Source organism: Lethenteron reissneri, chromosome 7, assembly GCF_015708825.2.
Source record: "Lethenteron reissneri isolate LAM-NWPU_2019-01 chromosome 7, ASM1570882v1, whole genome shotgun sequence".
NCBI lineage: Eukaryota > Metazoa > Chordata > Hyperoartia > Petromyzontiformes > Petromyzontidae > Lethenteron > Lethenteron reissneri.
In genome coordinates this window covers 11,254,367-11,275,893 of record NC_083785.1, presented here as the reverse complement: position 1 = coordinate 11,275,893, position 21,527 = coordinate 11,254,367, and the positions used below count along the sequence as shown (strand labels likewise).

The 21,527-nt window shown below is 52.8% G+C and overlaps 1 protein-coding gene across 1 annotated transcript; it reads right to left on the bottom strand.

The window, feature by feature from the left end:
- Positions 1–1,318: 1,318 nt before the first annotated feature.
- LOC133357616 (transcription factor Sp9-like) lies at positions 1,319–20,608 on the bottom strand. The gene is given in 4 exon segments (XM_061575657.1): positions 1,319–4,056; positions 4,058–4,145; positions 4,148–4,325; positions 20,367–20,608. Coding segments are annotated over 4 exon segments (1,479 nt in total). The 5' UTR covers positions 20,388–20,608; the 3' UTR covers positions 1,319–2,864.
- Between the last annotated feature and the right edge of the window lie 919 nt (positions 20,609–21,527).

The following is a 21,527-nucleotide window of genomic DNA, read 5'->3' as shown; positions in this document are numbered from 1 at the left end:
CGCTTGGGCTTCGGTGGCGCGTTCCACCAAAATACGAGAACGTCACAATTACAGACATTCTCAGCAGAACGCGACATCGGCCCATCGCATTTATTTGTCGAATTATGATTTCACCCCAACTCCACCACGCGCCTGGTCAGCTCGCGTTGTCTCAGCGACGCACCGCTGCGCACCGCCGCTAATTGCCACTAACGGCACGCAAGTGAATGCGTGCAGCTATTCATATTTACGTGCATCCACAGTTGCAATCATCGCGCCTTGTTGTTGCGCGCGCTTTGTCGAGCGGTTTGGCGTGGCAAAAAATGCTCGATCGCACGCTCGGGTCGTCTTGTTTTGTTCGTCGAGTTTTCTTTGCTCCCCTGCTATTCGCCTCGGCGGCGAGGCAGCCTCCGGCAGTGGTGTGGTACACACAAGGCTAAGCGGGACTTGAGCCTGGCGAATGCTCGTACGGGGGGGGGGGGGGGCTGAGCGGGTCATGGTCGGGCGCTGGCGGGATGGTGCCGGGCACTAGAGGCGGGGGGGGGGGTGCTGCCTGCGTTGCCACCAGATGGCAGTCCCGCGTGTTAGCCTCTCGCGAGTACAGTCGTGCGCGCGTGTGCTGTGTGTGTTGGACTTCTTTAGCACCGCACGTAGCCAGCCAGGCAAATCGCAGGCGAGATGGAAGGGGCTACGAAGTCAACGCAGAAGGCCGCTCGCGGCGGCGGCGTCCACTCGCCGAATTTGTCTCGTGGGTGTTGTCTCCGCGCAGAGCCAGCGTATCATTCGTGGAACATTCTCATTAATTCATGGCAAGTCTCAGTCATTCATGGAAATTCTCATTCATCCGTGGAAATTATGATCAATCCGTGGAAATCCATGGCCAACGATGGTATAGGACCCTCCAGGCAGAGTCTTCAGACTCGGCGAGGCCTTATTATTTAAAAGATCTTCATAGCTCATGGGATTCCTCCAGTATAAATACATATTCTGATTCATGATGTTATCGTGTAGCAGCGGTGGTGCAGCCGGTATAGCAAACCCCCCATCCCCCCTCTCCCTCCGGGGGCATTCATGAAGACTTTGATTCCCTTCCCGGCCACGCGGCTAACATCAGTGGCGAGTAATATCCGAAGCGGTCGCTGGTTGGGGTGGCAACCTCACCAAAAAAACACACCTGCAAGTGACCAGCGTGTTGAAGTATGGTCAAACAACCCACACGCGGCCTACGTGAGCAGGGGAGGCCTTATGACCCAGCCAGTGGATTGAGCGAAGGGGGGGGGGGGGGGTATAAATAATTGATTTGTAATAATCAAAAAAAGCGATGCGTTTCCACTCTGGGTGTAGTTTAGCGCGCATTTGCATTTTAATTTTTTTCAACGAGCGGGGTTTTTTTTTCCATAATTCTTATCAATTCCATTTCATCGAATTCTTACACGTGTCTTCACACCACACTTAAGTTAAAACACAACGGTAGGGAACCCCCCCTCCCCTATTATTATAAGTCTAACATGTCGCCCTTATTATTAAATTCATATTATTATCAACATCATCATCATCAGTTATCAACATCATTAAATCATCATCATCACCATCGTAATTTTTTTTACAAACCATGTACAAATTGCGAGCGCGCTAAATGCTCAAAGTCATCAAGGCAATGATTCCTTTTCTCGCAAACAGTGAACAGACGAGTATATACACACACACGCACGCACGCGTGCACGTGTTATAGTCAACTATATCCAAATCCACGTTATAACTCTATATATGATTGCCAAAAGCTTTATTCACGAATCTGTAATCTCATTTTTTTTTACTAATAGATATTTATTTTTCCTCTCTCTCTCGCTCTCTTTCCATATTATTAATTATAATAAGAATAATTATGACAACATCTCACCTGGTGCGGAACCGATGGTGATAAGACCTCAACGGGCACAGCACTGATAACACGGTCCAGACAAGAGTCAAACATCTTTGACGGACAGCTTCAGTCTCGCCTCCCCTCTCTTCCCTCCCGAGCCCGGGGCGTCTTCCAAGACGTCCCTCTGGCGAGCGTGGAAGAGTAGGCCAAGCAATGCCCGCTGTAAGACCTCCACGCTCCCGGAACTTCCCTCGAGCGGAGGACCGCCGTTCTGTCCGGCAGCAGGGGCGCGAGCAAGCACTTGCGGGGCTGCACCTTTAACGTGTTTTGTTTATTTATTAACGCTGACATCGGCCCACGTTGAATATTGACGTGAGCGGGCAACAGTTAGGGATTGTTTGTTGTTGTTGTTGTTCTTGATGATGATGTTGTTGCTGCGGCTGCTGCTGCTGCTGTTGTTGAGCATCCGTAGACGCGTTCGATCGATCGAGGGGGTCACGAAGGGTAGACGGAGCGAGGTGCGACGACGAGGGGGTTTGGCGTTGAGGTTAGAGTCCGGGTCAGGCTCAGACATCGGGGTGAGAAGACCCCGACTAAAAGCGGCGGGAGGCTTGAGTGTTGTTTGGCTGTCCACCATCGGTGCACTTAAGTCTCCTCTCCACACACAAAGTCTTACTCCCCACTCGGCTCGCTCCGTACGAAGGTGAAAGAAGCCGCGGGGGGAGTGGGGGGGGAGGTGATGCTCACGGCTTGTACCCAAAACTTCACGAGAACATTTTTACGTGAAAACCAAAAAAAACGCCTCTTCTACGCATCCCCGGCCCTTCAGTGACGGAGAGACGCGCCGGCCCCAACGTACCGCCACCAACAGCCCCCATCGCCAGCACCACGTGAAGACATCTCTGGCCCAAAAACGAAGTCGCCGCGCGATAATTCACGATGATTAGAATCACCGCCGGCGTCGCCGTCGTCGTCTTGATAACAATCCCATCCCAACGGCCTCATCCCAACCCGCCGAAGCTCAAGCCAGCCGCTGGTCCTGACCGCCCACCACCATCATGCCGCCCGACTCCTGCATGGAGCCCGCCGACTCCCCGCCCGCGTCGGGCGAGTGGGGGTGCGACGGCGACTCGGGGTTGCTCGTCTCGGGGTCGCTCTCGCTGCCCGTCTTGCCGCCGCTGTGCGTCTTGGCGTGCTTGTTCAGGTGGTCGCTGCGCATGAACCTCTTGTTGCACACGGGGCACGCGAAGCGCTTCTCGCCCGTGTGCGTGCGCAGGTGCCGCTGCAGCTCGTCCGAGCGCGTGAAGCGCTTGCCGCAGAACAGCCAGTTGCACACGAAGGGCCGCTCGCCCGTGTGCCAGCGCAGGTGCGCCTTGAGGTGCGACGACTTGCCGTACACCTTGCCGCAGCCCGGGATGTGGCAGTTGTGGAGGCCCTTCCGCCGCAGGCTGGCGCCCGCCGGCCCCAGCCGCTCCGCCTCCTGGCAGTTGGGGCAGTCGCAGGTGGCGCGCCCCGGGAACCGCCGGCTGGAGCCGCGCGGTGTCGGCGCTGGGCCCAGGCCCGGGGCGCCCGCGATGGCGGGGCCGGCCGACAGCGCCCCGCCGCCGCCGCCGCCGCCGCCGCCGCCGCCCCCCGTCGCGGTGGACTCGGCGTAGGTGGGCAGCATGCCGTTCTGCGCCAGCAGGTGCTGGGCGGCCGAGGGCAGCAGGTGGGGCGACGCGCCGCCGAAGGCCGCCGCCGCCGCCGTGTGGCCCAGGCTGGCGGCGTAGTCCGAGTTGTAGCCGCCTAGCTGCGAGTGGAAGGAGGGCTGCAGCGGGGCCTGCAGGCCACCCGCGGCGCCGGCCTGCACGTCGAGCCAGCCCGTGCCGTGCACGTCCCACCACGCGGCGGCGGCGGCCGCGGAGGCGCCGCCGGCCGTCGCGTCGCCGTGGCCTGCGCCCGCCGCCTTGAACCACGACTCGTAGGGGTTGTGGTGGTGGTGGTGGTGGTGAGGAGGGGGCGGCATGCCCACGCGAGAGTACATGCCCTGCAGCCCCTCCACGGACGAGTGCACCTTGGAGACGAAGGCGGAGTGCGTGGGCTCGGGCGACGAGACGCCGCCGCCGCCGTGGTACGCAGAGTAGTCGCCGCCGAACGAGGCCGTGGTGCAAGACGCGGCGCTGAACGCGCTAGAGCCGCCGCTGCTGTTGTTGTTGCTGATGCTACCGAGGCTGTGATGTTGCTGTTGCTGCTGCTGTTGCTGCTGTTGCTGCTGATGTTGCTGCTGCTGCTGTTGCTGCTGCTGTTGCTGATGTTCGCCCGGGCTCCGCGTGGCCGATCCATAGCCGCCTCCGTTGGAGGCGCTGGGCTTCTTCCAGGGGTAGAATCCGCCCTTGCCGCCGAAGTGCGTCTCGCCCAGCGGGGACACGGAGCGCGTGTTGCCGATTTTGTTGCAGGTCGCGGCGAGCATGGCGAGGGGAGCGGACGCGAGGCGAGACTCTTCCTTGAGAGAGAGAGCAGAGAGAGGAGAGAGGAGGAGGAGGGAGCGAAGAGACAGCGGGCACTTTAGAAACCTTCATTCGAGATGCGTAGGATTATTACGAACAAAACAAAAAACAATTCTCCATAGAACCCAACGGAGAGGCCCAAGCGACGAGGCAGGGGGTCGAGTCCACTGCGTGAAAACTTAGCGGGGTCGACATCTTGGGTGGACTGCGAGTCGGTGATACCAAAACAACTCGCGGTACAACCACGACACACGCACGAGAGGGAGACCCGTCGGAGGCCGTCAGACTGCGAGAAGGGCTGCGTGCAGAACGAGAGAGAGCGAGAGAGTGAGCAAGAGAGTGAGCGAGAGAGTGACCGAGAGAGTGACCGAGAGAGTGAGCGAGAGAGTGAGCGAGAGAGTGAGCGAGAGAGTGAGCGAGAGAGTGAGCGAGAGAGTGAGCGAGAGAGTGAGCGAGAGAGTGAGCGAGAGTGAGCCAGAGAGTGAGCGAGAGAGTGAGCGAGAGAGTGAGCGAGCGAGTGAGCGAGAGAGTGACCGAGAGAGTGAGCGAGAGAGTGAGTGAGAGAGTGAGCGAGAGAGTGAGCGAGAGAGTGAGGGTTTACATAAAGCAAAGTTATTATATAAAAAAAAATACGAAATGTTGAACGAAGCAAAGTGCCGAATACACAGAGCATCTTCTTGTTTCCACTGATCGTAAAAAAAAAAAGAGATGTGGTGGAGGGAAGGGAGAGAGAGAGGAATCTTGAAAAGTTCATCCCCCCCCCCCGTACGACCCAAACCACCCCCTCCCCCCCCTAATCTTCGGTGGTTGAGCCTGGTTCAGTCACACAACCCAATATAGGATCGCAGAGCTCGGGCAATAGTCGGCGCCGGTGATGGCTGCTTGCCTCCTCCCGCTCTGTACGTGGGTTTCTGCGTCTGTGAACCGTTCACAGACTCCTCTGTATCTCTCCCTGTCGCTCTGTCTCTCTTGAGTGGTGATGATGCTTCATTTGTAACGCGCGCAGCTCAATCTCTGTGCATTGCTCAAGAAATACCTCTCTCTTGAGAGACGTAGAGGCAGATAGATACGTCATCCATTAAAACAACAAACTAAACAAATTTTTCACTATGAGACATCTCCTTTACCAGTGGCAAAATATAGTAATAGGTTTTTACCCTTTCAACTGGTACAAAAACTGACACCTTTATACAAGGCATCATGTTTGCAATAACCACAACACAAGCAGTCATTAACCACAACACAAGCAGTCAAAATGCTTGTGTTGTGGTTATTGCAAACATGATGCCTTGTATAAAGGTGTCAGGTTTTGTACCAGTTGAAAGGGTAAAAACCTATTACTAAACAATTTTTTCTTTAACTATTTTTTTTTATTTGAAGCTTTCGTGACTGCAAGGATTCATATTCTTAGGTTTTTTCGGTAAAGTCACGTAGGTGAACAATTAAAATTAATAAAAGTAAAATAAATATAAAATAACAGCATGATAGCTGTGCCAAGTAAGAACTTGATACAGCTATCGTGCTGTGACGGTTCCACCTGAAGACGGAAGCTTGTGTTGCCTCCGAAACGTCGTGATTTTTATTTCATATTTATTTTACTTTTATTAATTTTAATTTTTCACCTACGTGACTTTACCGAAAAAACCTAAGAATATTTTTTTTTTATCTTACCAGGTAAGGCCCGCTAAGGTACATAGCTATTTTTCAGAAGCGACCTGGCCACAAACGAAGCGGCTTATCTCACGTGGAAAGTTATACAGCAGCCAAATACTCTAAACGCGTGATGTTGATCCTTAATGTGGAGGGGGGGGGGGGGGGGAAACGGAGGCCCCAGAGAAAAACCCACGGGACCACGGGCGAGAGACAGACACGCAAAACTCCAAATATACAACAGCAGGCGCCAGGGTCGGGATCGAGCCTACGACGTCCTCTGTACCAGGCGAGGTAGTTAACATTTCTCCCACCGCGGCACCCATTGACATAACTGCGTGGATGGACGCGTCGGCTGACTGAGTCTGGATCAGACCGCCGAGTGGTGAATGTCGGCTTGGCCAGAAGGTTCCCTAATGGTATTATCACATCGAGAGATTATTGAATCCGTCTGTGCGGATCGTTCAGCGTGTTATCCTACCCCCTAACTATCGTGCGTGGATTTCACGACAGAACGTATCGATGCGGCGGAACCCTCTTGCAAACGTTGTCTTGAGACTCGAAATAGCGTTCCCCTTGATAATTGTTTTTTTACCCTTCTACCTGGCAACAAACGGTGTCAGTTTTGTTGCCAGATAGAAGGGTAAAAAAACAATTATCATATTTTTTACTAGCAAATGAGGTTCCAATGGTGTTAAATAACTCACATTTACGAAACGTATATTTATACGTAGATCTCTCTACCACCTCTGCACGCGACACACCGACGCGCGCTGTATTTCGACGCGTACTTTTCACATTCACATGCAGCACATGCAACTTTTTATATATATGAAATATAAGTTCATTATAACACCGTGGGACGGTGAGAGATCCTTCGTGAACCATTCATCCAGCAGTGGATTGAGCATGGCTGATGAGTGCGTTCACCCGCACGCGCAGCATTTGACGTGCCGCATGCACTTACGCTGCATCGACGGACATTCAACCGCATAGACCCGCAGTAGTGACGCCGCGGGGGGGGGGGGGGGGGGGCACGCGAGGTGTCATCATCACCTCGACGGATATTCATCGACGCGCCGCGCAAGGGAACGTCGCTGCAGCGTTCGGAAACTTTCGGAGGAGCGGCGGCGCAGCAGTTAGCGCGCTGCGGCCTTCGACTTGCGGTCCCACTGCTAGCGGCGGCGGGCGAGTGATAGTTCAAATAGGCCCTGTGTACCAACATCACGACACATCGTGGGGAAGTATGGCCAAACGACGGCCGCCACTCCCCCCATTCCCGAAGTTAAAGATACACTTAAGATGTACACTTTACACATGCACGCGTTAAACATACACACGTGTCTGTAGAGGGAATATACGAAGTGTGTAAATATATAAATGTGTCGGTAAACCCGCCACCACCCGCCACACAGCCAACTAGTAAGGGTTGTCACGTAAACAGAACGTGGCCAATTCGTCACTAGTACAGCACTAGTGTGTAGTGTATAGTGTAGTGTATAGTAGTGTATAGTGTAGAGTTTAGTGTATAGTAGTGTATAGTGTAGTGTATAGTGGAGTGTATTGTAGTGTAGTGTATAGTAGTGTAGTGTATAGTGTCGTGTATAGTAGTGTATGGTAGTGTAGTGTATAGTAGTGTATAGTGTAGTGTATAGTAGTGTATAGTGTAGAGTTTAGTGTATAGTAGTGTATAGTGTAGTGTATAGTAGTGTATAGTGTAGAGTTTAGTGTATAGTAGTGTATAGTGTAGTGTATAATAGTGTAGTGTATAGTGTACTAGTACAGCACTAACCGGTGTGTTGGAGAGCCAAGCCACAACATTTACAATCTGAGCACGACGTTTCGCCGGTAATCTACGTGACGACCCTTACTCGTTGGCTGTGTCGGGTGGTGGCCGGTTTAACGACACATTTATATATTTACGCGATCTAACCCCAAATAAAAAAACCCTCTCTATTATGTATGTATATGTGTATGTGTGTAAATCGGTGGATGACTGCACCGCAGGATCGCGAGTTCGATGGTGACGGCCGAGAGAAGACTGCACCAGGCGGTGGCTCGCGATCGTGGCCGATGTAAGGATGCACGTGAGAGATGGTCTCACACGGAACGTAGCAGATACAAACGTCTGCATTTCGTATGCATATGCTTCATAGATAGACACGCGCTTCTGTACGAGTCATTTTTTTCCCAGAAGCGACCTGGCTTGCCACACATGATAGCGCGACAGAAAGAGCAATGTACAGCAGCCAAATACTCTAAGACGCGTGACGCTGATTCTAAATGTGGAGGGGGAAAACCGGAGGACCCGGAGAAAAATCCACGCGGCCACGGGGAGAGAAAGAGAGAGAGAGCGACGGGGAGAGAGAGAGAACTCTAAATATACATCAGCTGGCAGGGTCGGGATCGAACCCACGACCTCCTCCATTCCAGGCGAGGTAGTTAACATTTCCTAGCCACTGTGATGCTGAGAGAGACGCAAACTACAAATATACAGCAGTCGTCAGGGTCGGGATCAAACCCACGACCTCCTGTATACCAGGCGAGGTAGTTAACATCTCCTATCCACCGTGATGATGATGATGAGAGAGAGAGAGACGCAAACTCCAAATATACAGCAGTCGTCAGGGTCGGGATCAAACCCACGACCTCCTGTATACCAGACGAGGTAGTTAACATTTCCTAGCCACCGTGATGATGATGAGAGAGAGAGAGACGCAAACTCCAAATATACAGCAGCAGGCGTCAGGGTCGGGATCGAACCCACGACCTCCTGCATACCAGGCGATGTAGTTCACATCTCGCCCCCAATATCAGCTTCGTACACGCAAACTTCTAACAGCTGGGATAACGTCACGCCGACGTGTCTGTGCTGTGCATCGACGTGAAGCTTGTTGTTTCACGCTCCAATATCCCATGTAACTGCCGATATATATTGCATTACTCCTCGTGCTCTATACAACTCCGAACACATACACTCCTAACAACCGCGTCGCGATCTCGTGTGTGCTGTCAGGGCTTGTGCCCGCTAAGCGATATCCGACGTTTCGCAGCGGAAGCAGCAGTCGCTCCGAGCACACGGAGCGATATGTAAATGTCGGGTCGTCAAATAGGCAGGCATTCACTCGGACGGGTGCACACACACACACAGAGCACATAGACACACGTGTAATATAAAATCATACTTACTCAATACGTTTGTATTCACGCACATGGTCGTACACTCTGTATATTGCGAGAAGACGATCTTTAAACCGATGGATATTTATCACAGAGACAGAGACCTACGCTTACAGACCGGGTAGAGCGGTGGTGCAGTGGTTGGCGCACTGCGTCAATGAACCCGGGCCACGTATTCGATTTTCCGCCCGCGGTGAAGTCTTACTTCTGACCGACACGGCGTGTGTTATGTCTTCATGTCGAACTTGTTACGCGCCGTACGCAGCCAAACCGCGCCAGCCAATCGGAGGTGTGTGGGGGGCGGAAGAACCACAAACTAAACAAACACACACACAGCGTTTCTAAAGAAATGCGTTTTTATAAAAGTGCACAAGCCCCCAGCGGCTTCCTAAACAGTCTGTAGGAAGTGCGTTTGGAAGCGCGCTACGACTCTTAGCAGACAAAATCCGCCGCTGCCGCTGCCGCGCGGGATGATTCGAAGTTGGCGCGATGCCGCGTGCGCGCGCGTGTGTGTGTGCTCCGTGTCGAGATGAGCCAATGCACTGTGAGTGTGTGTGTGCTCCGTGACGAGATGAGCCAAGGCACTGTGTGTGAGTGTGTGTGTTCCGTGACGAGATGAGCCAAGCCACTGTGTGTGTGTGTGTGTGCTCCGTGACGAGATGAGCCAAGCCACTGAGTGAGTGTGTGTGCTCCGTGACGAGATGAGCCAAGGCACTGCGTGTGTGTGTGTGCTCCGTGACGAGATGAGCCAAGGCACTGAGTGTGTGTGTGTGTGTTCCGTGACGAGATGAGCCAAGGCACTGTGAGTGTGTGTGTGTGCTCCGTGACGAGATGAGCCAAGGCACTGTGTGTGCGTGTGTGTGTGCTCCGTGACGAGATGAGCCAAGGCACTGCGTGTGTGTGTGTGCTCCGTGACGAGATGAGCCAAGGCACTGAGTGTGTGTTTGTGTGCTCCGTGACGAGATGAGCCAAGGCACTGCGTGTGTGTGTGTGCGTGCTCCGTGACGAGATGAGCCAAAGCACTGCGTGTGTGTGTGCGTGCTCCGTGACGAGATGAGCCAAGGCACTGTGTGTGTGTGCTCCGTGACGAGATGAGCCAAGGCACTGTGTGTGTGTGCTCCGTGACGAGATGAGCCAAGGCACTGCGTGTGTGTGTGTGGTGCACAGTGCGGCGAGCACTTTGTGCGCAGTGACCGCGAACGTCGAGGAAGCGTGTTCGTCCGGCGAGCAGCAAGGCCACACGCGGCTCGGGCCGAGCGTTCGGCGCATCCGTCACGCACGCTCGATTCCCACAGACCGACGAAAATGTCAACAACAACAAAATACGATTGCATCGTTACGCACGACTTGCATATACACAGCAGCGGCGTCGCCGCTTCACACATATATACACAAGACGCACGCTTCACGTGCAATGCAGATGCAATCGCAAATCGACGTGTGTTCTTCATGGACGCACAGGATACGCTCCATAGACGCGCTTTGCATCGATAGAGCCAGACTTTACACAGGTGAACTCGAGCGTTGCGAAGATAAATAGCTACGAATCGTACAGACAGACGTCACTTAGCAGGGGTGTACAAGCCGTACACGGTTAAATAAACAAACACGCGCTCGCAATACATACAGAGGCAATGACCCCCCGTGTAGCCTTAACAGACTGTAGGGGCAAGTGCTGTTAGCGAGCACCGATGGCCTACGGCCTTAAACATCAGCGCTGTGTGGGTCGCTTTATCAGATAAACGTTCAGATTGCATCGCTACGTTTTGTTTCGGCAACGACACTTTGAAGATGTACGCGCCTTTCGAGTCAACCGCGTCATCCCGTCGGCGGAAACTGCGTCTCCTTCATTCCCCCGTACGAGCTTTGCCCGCTGGCACGCGGAGCGAAACGTCGGACGTCGTGCGGAAACAAACACGCGTGACAAGGGCTCAACCGGAACCCGCGTGGGGGAGAGTGACGCTTTTTCATTTTTTAAACTCAAAAAACCACTTCACGTAAACGCGCCGAGATGTCGAATTAGACGGGGCAAGCAAGCGCTACGCCTCGCATGTCGCGATGTTAACTACCTCGCCTGGTCTACAGGAGGTCGTGGGTTCGAAACAGACCCTGACGCCTGCTGCTGTATATTTGGAGTTTGCGTCTTTCTCTCTCTCATCATCATCATCACGGTGGCTAGGAGATGTTAACTAACTCGCTTGGTATACAGGAGGTCGTAGGTTCGAAACCGACCCTGACGCCTGCTGCTGTATATTTGGAGTTTGCGTCTCTCTCTCTCTCTCATCATCACGGTGGCTAGGAGATGTTAACTAACTCGCCTGGTATACAGGAGGTCGTGGGTTCGAAACCGACCCTGACGCCTGCTGCTGTATATTTGGTAGTTTGTGTCTCTCTCATCATCACGGTGACTAGGAGATGTTAACTACCTCGCCTGGTCTACAGGAGGTCGTGGGTTCGAAACCGACCCTGACGCCTGCTGCTGTATATTTGGAGTTTATGTCTCTCTCACTCATCACCATTACGGTGGCTAGGAGATGTTAACTAACTCGCCTGGTATACAGGAGGTCGTGGGTTCGAAACCGACCTGACGCCTGCTGCTGTATGTTTGGAGTTTATGTCTCTCTCTCTCATCATCATCACGGTGGCTAGGAGATGTTAACTACCTCGCCTGGTATACAGGAGGTCGTGGGTTCGAAACCGACCCTGACGCTTGCTGCTGTATATTTGGAGTTTGCGTCTCTCTTTCTCCGAGTTTGCGCGTCTCTCCCCTCCGCGTGATGGCGTGGATTTTTTTCCTCCGGGTCTTCCGATTTTCCCCTCCACATTTAGACTCTACAGCAGGCGTTTAAGAGTGTTCGGCCGCTCTAAATTTTCACGCGATGAGCCGCCTCGCCAAGCTCTCATTAGTGGTGGCCAGGTCGCTTGTGAAAAAGGAGCTTTAGAGCTCAGTGGGACTTACTTGATAAAATTAAAACAAAGTTTAGTTTGATGTACAATATACAGTCGTAGCAGACAAACCTACCTACTCTTAGCCTGACATTCTCCTAGACAGAGATTCTCTTAGCCCAGCGCGTCTCGAACTTTCTTGGCCCGTGGAACACTGAGCCGATGCAAACATTTCCGTGGACGACCCCTGCCAGCTCCCCTGCCCACCACCCACCTCTGGTGACAAAACGCATTCACTTCTTACTCATACTTTGATACAGATATTTGCTGTGACGGTTTCACCTGAAGACGGAAGCTTGTGTTGCCTCCAAAAGTCGTGATTTTTATTCTTTTACTTTTATTAATTTTAATTTCATTTTTTACTTACGTGACTTTACCGATAAAACTAAGAGTATGATTCCTTGCAGTCACGAAAGCTTCAAATCTAGCATTCACTTCTCTCTCTAAATACAAGTACGGTAATACACAATTATTCATATTACCGGATCATAAAAATAAACACATTTTTTAAACGCAGCTATAACGTTTTTTGTATTTAGATCTTAGCGTTAGGGCGGTTTCATCAGGGGTAGTTTACCTAACTTTATTTTTTTTTACAAAATATATATAAATAGCCACGAGTCAAATACGAAACGATCGTCCGAAACAACAAGGCACGAAGTCAACGTGGTCGTTATTGCCCGGAGGATCAACCCCCGCGTCGAGCATCAAACCCCGCGCCTCTGGACGCCGTCTGCAGGAACCCGACGGACCAAGCCTCGGCACTTGCCGGGGCCGAGGCCCCTGACTCCGAGAATCTCCCAACCCCCAGCCAGCTCGCTTAGCCATAGACGCAATCCTAGGGCGAATAAACCTAAGGAGGCTGTGGGAGACTCAAAAGAGACCCTGAGCGACGCGCGGAGAGAAATGCACTTGGGGATTGATTCGCGGTTGAACGAATGAGATTGGTGGCTGCTGCTGCTGGCAGTTGTGCACGAACACACAATCCAACAACAACAACAACCGCCACCAACAACAACAACCACCACAGCGAAATAACTCAACTCCACTCAACAATCTTGATTTGAAGCTTTCGTGACTGCAGGAATCCATACTCTTTGGTTCTTTCGGTAAAGTCACGTAGGTAGAAAAATAAAATAAATCACGACGCTTCGGGCGCAACACAAGCGTCCATCATCAGCTTTTCCACTCATCACTATCGATACTGTGGCCGTGAGAGAGGAGGCGACTTCTGCTTTATATATATATGTATATATAAATAGGTGATATTTCTGGCCGTTGTTCGTCTAGCTACGTGCTATGCAGGAAGGGCCTTTGCCCGAAACGTCGCAAAGAATGTTACCGTCAACCCTTGGCGAAAATTGCACAGCCGCCAACGTCTCTCGTAGGCTGTTTGTGGTGCGTCTGATTTAAATAGTAGCACTATGTGTGTGTGTGTACATGTCAAATATGCGGTGTAGTTACCTATGTGTATATGTCATACGCGTGCGAGTTAAACTGCGTACATGTAACACACGTGTAGTTATCTATTTATATATGTAATACGTGTGCGAGTTAAACTATGCACATGTAACACACGTGTAGTTATCTATGTATATATGTAATAGGCGTGTGAGTTAAGCTATGCACATGTAACACACGTGTAGTTGTCTATGTATATATGTAATAGGCGTGTGAGTTAAGCTATGCACATGTAACACACGTGTAGTTATCTATGTATATATGTAATAGGCGTGCGAGTTAAACTATACACATGTAACACACGTGTAGTTATCTATGTATATATGTAATACGTGTGCGAGTTAAACTATGCACATGTAACACACGTGTAGTTATCTATGTATATATGTAATAGGTGTGTATGTGACACACACACGCGCATACCACAGATTGATTGCGTGGGGGCTCCTAAACGAAAGCGCAGTAATGCCGCATATTGCCCGCGTGATAACTTAAGATTATCACGTCAATGCGATTGTAATGGGGATTTATTTCTATTTCATATTTGTCTACGTGCAAGACCGTGGTTGGACGCCACCAATTTACTCCACACCACGTCACTTAAACGCCTGCTCACTCTGCGTTACCTACCGGCGTGGTGAAGTGGTGGTGAAGTGGTGGTGAAGTATTGTCAAACAACTCCGCCGCCTTTCCTCCGCACCCCGTGACCGATACGGCCCTCACCCGTCCAGCAATTGCCCATTGTGATTATAAAAACGCTAGTAGCTTGCATCTCATATATGGAGTTACCATTACATATGTGTTTATGGATATAAGCAAAAGACAAATATCCCCGTATAGCCTTCATAGACTGTCGGGGCAAGTGCTGTTAGCGAGCACATGTGAAGGCCGGCACGGCACACGTGGGGGTGGGTGGCCAGCACCACGCCCGACCGCCTTTGTCTCCCCAGTGGCGATGTTCACACACCGCACAAGGCACTCATTTGAGGCTGAGTCGACCTAGGAGAGGTCTAGGACCGGTTCAGATAATCGTCACCGGTGTTGGCCGTGAGCGGGTTTCGCGCTGCGCGCTAACCGCTACACTACCACACACACTACACACACTACATATGCACACACGCGCACACACGCGGGGATTTAAAATGCACAATGCCCATTGTGTGTATGGTAATGCGGGAGATGGAAGCTACCCTTCCATTCAACGCTCTCAGAGATTTAACACTTCAAGAACGTTGCGTTTGGAGACTCTTTTTGCCAGTCGCATCCGATTGTTTAAATGGATCCATGGCGTAAATTTATCCGCCTGTTGATACATGCACATAGTATATATATATAAATGTATGTATATTTATAGATGTTATTTATATATGCGGCGAAACACACACAATTACACACGGCGTGTGTGTGTGTGTCTGTGTGGTGGTGAGCGGTTCGTGGCAGTGGTTAGCGAGTTGCTCTACGAACCCGGCGACCCGAGTTCGATTCCCGCTCACGGCCACCACCAACCGCGGTGACGGATTATCTAAACCGGTTCTGGGCCTCCTCCCCTAGGTCGACTCAGCCTCAAAAAAAGCTCTGTTCAGGCTATACGGAGGCAAAGTTGTCTGCATACGGAAGAAGTGACGACGATTTACAAACGTATAAAAATGTATAAACTCGATAAATTAACCCAAAAGGAGTTAGTTCAATGCGCTCAGAACACACGACCCTTGCACCCAAGTTTAACACTCGCCCACGGCTCAAACCGCGGCTCCGCCTGACCTCTGACCGGCGTGGTGAAGTATGTTCGACGACGAGATGAGCTCGTTGGCTCGGGAGTTACCAAGTCGGGGGATTTTGATTTTGCGATCGCAGGAGCCGCGGCGAGAGATGCCGACGGCGTGCGGAGCGGAGAGAGCTGTGGGGAGCGGGGCTCGTGTGTGCGCGTCGCGACTCAGCCTCTCGGTACCAAAAAAAGATCGAGACGAGAGGAAACCGAGAGGAAGGAAGTCAATAGATGAAGTGGCTGCCGCGTTTTGAATTTACGAGAGTTTAAGATTTTTTTGTGACTAAATACATTGTTTTTGGAGATGTAAACTAGAGGTAGAGATGCGGTTGAGATGAAAAGGGGGGGAAACGCAAAAAACACGTGGACAGGAAATGGAGTTGTTTGTGAAATACGACGGACGTTGGCAAGGTATTGAGAGTTCGTCGGCGAGGGATATGGAGATGCGGTGAGATGGAATAACAATGCGGACCAGGAGGGGGTGGGAGGGGGTGTCTAGTTTTAGACGGGAGATGTAAACAACGAGATACGAATGCGCATGAGATAAATACAACAAACAGACACATGGAGATGTAGCAAAGCTACGTTGGAGACCGACAAAACGTTTGTACGTCATCCACTGCGCCTCGTTGGATTCTAGAACTGCGACCAGCATCATTTGCGAGTGATATTTGAACAAGCGCCCCCCACCGCGCCCGCCCACCCCCCATTTCCACCAAGCCGCATTTGACCCGCGTGGTGAAGTATGGTCAAACGACAACCTCCACTACGGACACGGCGCTTTCGGCGGAGGCCTCCGAGAGGGGTTAGAGAAAGAGAGACACGCAAAGTGGAACGAAAGTTGAAAGTGAAAAGTACGGGTACGTGCGCGCGCGCGTCTCTCCTTTAGGTCGACTCAGCCTCAAACGAGTTTTACCTGTTGCGTCGTGCGAACAACGCAACAGCAGGGGGGGGGAGGAGGGGGGTTGGACACACACACACAGACAAAGGTTGCAGGGCGTACGCGGTAACCCGGCCACACAAAGACAACGATCCCCCGCGTAGCCTCTAACAGACTGTTGGGGCAAGTGCTCTTCGCAGGAAACTATGAGGGGGGGTGGGTGGCCTACACCACGCCCGGCCGCCTTTGTCTCCCTGGTCACAGACACATATACGCACACACACAAACCACGGGCCCACACACGAGGGCAATAGGTGCTCGCTCAGAAAACGGACTCGCTCCGCGGTGCCCTACGGTTCTCAGATACACAGCGCGAACGATGTCTGTGTGTGTGTCTATGTACACGCGTGTCTACTTAACAGCACGATACGACCAAGACTCAAGACGGACAGAGCACAGCGACACACAACGCGTCAATGATGATGACGGTGCAATGTTTCATATTCCGAACGCTGCACTTAAATTGGACGTTCCGTTCCCGATCCTCGCTCATATGTTACGGCCTTTATTTACGCGAGCAACAATCAATACGCATGTGTATACTGTGTTGCATAACGCATGTATATGCAGCGATGCACGTACGTGTGTGTATGTTGAGGTGTGTGTGTGTGTGCGTGTGTGTTATTGCGCTGCGCTACGAACCCGGCTACCAGAGTTCCATTCCCAATAACAGCGACGGGATGTTTCAACCAGTTCTGGTTGGTGGTGGTGGTGGGGGACGGGGGTAATTATCAACACCGGCGAGACAAAGGCGGCCGGGCGTGGTGTTGGACACCCGCATCCCCAACAGTCTACAATGGGATCCTGCCGTTGCGCCAAGCAACATATGCGGCCCTGCTCGGATCCGTGCGTGTCTCTTAGGATCGACTCTCTTGGGAGATATCCTCTAAGCCAGGGGTCCTCCCAATCCCCCCGGGCCGCGGACCGGTCCGTGGCCTGTTAGGAACCGGGCCGCACAGCAGCAGGAGGTGAGAGCGGTGAGTCCGTGTGTGTACACACTCTACACACCGCATAGTGGTGAGCGGTGAGTCCGTGTGTGTACACACTCTACACACCGCATAGTGGTGAGCGGTGATTCCGTGTGTGTACACACTCTACACACCGCATAGTGGTGAGCGGTGAGTCCGTGTGTGTACACACTCTACACACCGCATAGTGGTGAGCGGTGAGTCCGTGTGTGTACACACTCTACACACCGCATAGTGGTGAGCGGTGAGTCCGCCCGTGGAACCCGCCCCCATTGTTTTACTATTCACCACTTCCATCCGCGCCTCTTGCCCGCACTGCGCACTTGTCACAGTCACAGTTTTGTTGTAAGCCCACAAGCTCTAACCCCTAGTAGCCAACATGAGTCAAAAACAAACGTCGCTGGAAAGCTTAATTGAAAAGGGGGAAAGACCTAATGATGAACTACCCCCCTCCCCCCCCCGGTCCGTCAATAAATTGTCTTCCACGAAGCCGGTCCCTGGTGCCAACAAGGTTGGGGGCCGCTGATTGATCTAAGCGATGACTCCGAAACAAATCGAGTTGACGATGTGCGTCTTTTTGTGCGTGTGTGTATTTGTTCCCATTTGGGATACCTGCCGTCGTATATATATACATACATATATCTATGCACGTATATAAGAAATATAACGGCAGTGTAAATACCAATTTTTTATTTTTAAAAAAATTAAAATCCTCACGGCAGTGTTGATGCGTTCGGCTTGTGTCGACGAATTCGCGGTTGCTAATCGCCGCAGCGTTCGCCGACATCGTGACTGAGCGCGTGTCAAGGATTACGGAGGCGATCCTGTTTTACTGCCGGGGCACCTATAAGTAGACACGCAGTTTCCCAGGGGTTGCAGTAGATTATAGACGTGAGCACAGATATGGGGATGGGGGTGCGGGTAGATGGATCGGGGAGATATCACACAGACTCACACTCGCGCAGAAGACGAAGATTTCCCTCCCCCGTCGTATAGACTGAACGCGCGGTATGATGAGCACGTGGTCACGGATGGGTGGGGGTGGACAGCGCCACGCCCGGCCGCCTTTGTCTCCCCCAGTGGCGATGTTTAATACAGGCACCGCACCAGGTGACTCATTTGAGGCTGAGTCGACCTAGGGGAGGAGGCCCAGGACCGGTTCAGATAAATCGTCACCGGTGTTGGCCGTGAGCGGAAATCGAACTGGGGTTCGCCGGGTACGTAATGGCAGCGCGCTAACCGTGACACTACCGCTCCCCACAGACACACACAGAGACACACACACTGAGACACAGACACACACACAGAGACACACACACAGAGACACACACACTGAGACACACACACTGAGACACACACACTGAGACACAGACACACACAGACACACACACAGAGACACACACACAGAGACACACACACTGAGACACAGACACACAGAGACAGAGACACAGACACACACTGAGACACACACACAGACACACAGACACACACTGAGACACACACACAGAGACACAGACACACACACAGAGACACACACAGAGACACACACACAGACACACACAAACACACACGCACTTACACGAAGACACGCGGACGGACGGAGTCAGAGATAGGCGGAAATACGAGCGGAGGATAACGCAGATACGGAAGCGATACGCAGAGGTTGCACGCGAGTTCAAACTTGAGTACACACAAGTTGATACATGAACACACGGTGACACACACACAGAAGCTCACACGGACACGCTCTTCGCAATGAGACACGCGCCTATGGACGCTGCTCATGCGCTCACACTCGCGCGCACTCAATAGCGGACTCACACACACACATAGACAAAGGTCCCCCGTGTAGCCTGTAACAGACTGTAGGGGCAGGTGCTGTTAGCGAGCACCTATGAAGGCCAGAACGACACACGAGGGGGTGGGTGGCCAGCACCACGCCAGGCCGCCTTTGTCTCCCCAAGTGGCGATGTTTTTTTTTACGCAACGCACCAGGTACTCATTTGAGGGTGAGTCGACCTAGGGGAGGCCCAGGACCGGCTCAGATACTCGTCACCGGTGTCACGCGCACACTGAGAGTCGCACATCACTCGCGCTCACACTAGAGCGGCCGTCGCTCCATCTCACTCACCGACTCACTCGTCAACTCGCTCGGAGTCTTCACTCGCGACTCACTCGAGAGACTCACGCACAGACTCGCTGACTCATGCGCTGACTCACTCGCTGGCTCACAGACTCACTCACTCACGACTCGCTCACAGACTCGCTGACTCACTCGCTGGGCTCACGGACTCACTCATTCACGACTCGCTCACAGACTCGCTGACTCATGCGCTGGGCTCACGGACTCACTCATTCACGACTCACTCATAGACTCGCTGACTCACTCACTCACTCACTGGGCTCACGGACTCACTCATTCACGACTCACTCATTCACGACTCACTCATTCACGACTCACTCATTCACGACTCACTCACAGACTCACTCACTCACTCACTGGGCTCACGGACTCACTCATTCACGACTCACTCATTCACGACTCGCTCACAGACTCGCTGACTCATGCGCTGGGCTCACGGACTCACTCATTCACGACTCACTCATAGACTCGCTGACTCACTCACTCACTCACTGGGCTCACGGACTCACTCATTCACGACTCACTCATTCACGACTCACTCATTCACGACTCACTCACAGACTCACTGACTCACTCGCCGGCTCGCAGACTCACTCATTCACGACTCGCTCACAGACTCGCTGACTCATGCGCTGGCTCAAGGACTCACTCATTCACGACTCACTCACAGACTCACTGGCTCACTCACTGGGCTCACGGACTCACTCATTCACGACTCACTGACTCACTCGCCGGCTCACAGGCTCACTCATTCACGACTCACTCACAGACTCGCTGACTCACTCACTCGCTGGCTCACGGACTCACTCATTTACGACTCACTCAGACTCGCTGACTCACTCACTCACTGGGCTCACGGACTCACTCATTCACGACTCACTCGCTGGGCTCACGGACTCGCGCGCCGACTCAACTCGCCGACTCACAGACTCACTTCAACCGGCCTCACCGACCCGCCGACTCACTCGCTCGCCGCACACTCACCCCCTGCAAGGAAGCTGCCATCACAGTACGCCTCCCGCCGTTGCAGCAGCAGCAGCAGCAGGGCAGGCAGGGCAGGCAGGGCAGGGCGTGCGGGCAGCAGCAGCAGCAGCAGCAGCAAAGCAGCGAGCAGCTGATCGCCTCGTCGCTTCACGGAGCCCGCGACGTCTTCATCTGAGAGCTCCGCGCACAAAGACCAAGTGGGGCACTTCCGTAACTCCCCGGGCCATCAAGTAGCGAGGACCCCTCCCCCCACATCTCCCCCCCCTCCATCTCCCCCCCCCTTACACCCTCCCCCATCGTCGTGCGTTCTCTCTCTCCCCCCACCCAGTCGTCCACTTTGAAGTGCCGCCTCGAGGCGAGTCGGCCAATGGGGTGAGTGCGAGGGCGAGAGAGGGAAGAGAGAGGGAGGGAGAGAGAGAGGGAGAGAGGGAAGGAGAGAGGGGGGAGGAGAGAGGGAGCGAGAGAAAGCGAGAGGGGTAGAGAGAGGGGGGGGGGGTAGAGAGAGGGGGGATAGAGAGAGGGGGGGGGGGGCAGAGAGGGGGGGCAGAGAGGGGGGGCACATAAAGAAAAGATAAAAAAAAACTAAATGATGAACGAAGCAAAGTGCCGACTACATCGAGCATCTTCTTGTTTCCTCTGATCGTAAAAAAATGAAAAGAGAAAAAAAAAGAAAAAAAAGAGATGGAGCGAGAGAGTCGCGGAATGGGGTGGTTGGTCGTAAAATTCGCGTTCAATCGAGAGACGAGCGACACGAGGGAATGAGGAATGTGAGCTGAGCGAGGGTGTGAGCACGTGCTGGGGTGAGCGGGTGAGTGGGTTAGCGTGCAAGAGAGTGAGTGGGTGAGTGAGTGTGTGTGTGAGCGAGTGTGTGAGCGTGCAAGAGAGTGAGTGGGTGAGTGACGGCGAGTGAGGTTGTGTGAACAGCACTTGCCCCAACAGTCTGTTAATGCTACAAGGGGGAGGAGGGAGGGGTTGTCTTAGTGAGCACGTGTGATCGCGTGTTGGTGAGTTGTTTTGATTGGTGAGTGTGTGAGTGAGTGTGTGTGTGAGTGTGTGAGTGAGTGTGTGAGTGAGTGTGTGAGTGAGTGTGTGAGTGAGTGAGTGTGTGAGTGAGTGAGTGTGTGAGTGAGTGTGTGAGTGAGTGAGTGTGTGAGTGAGTGT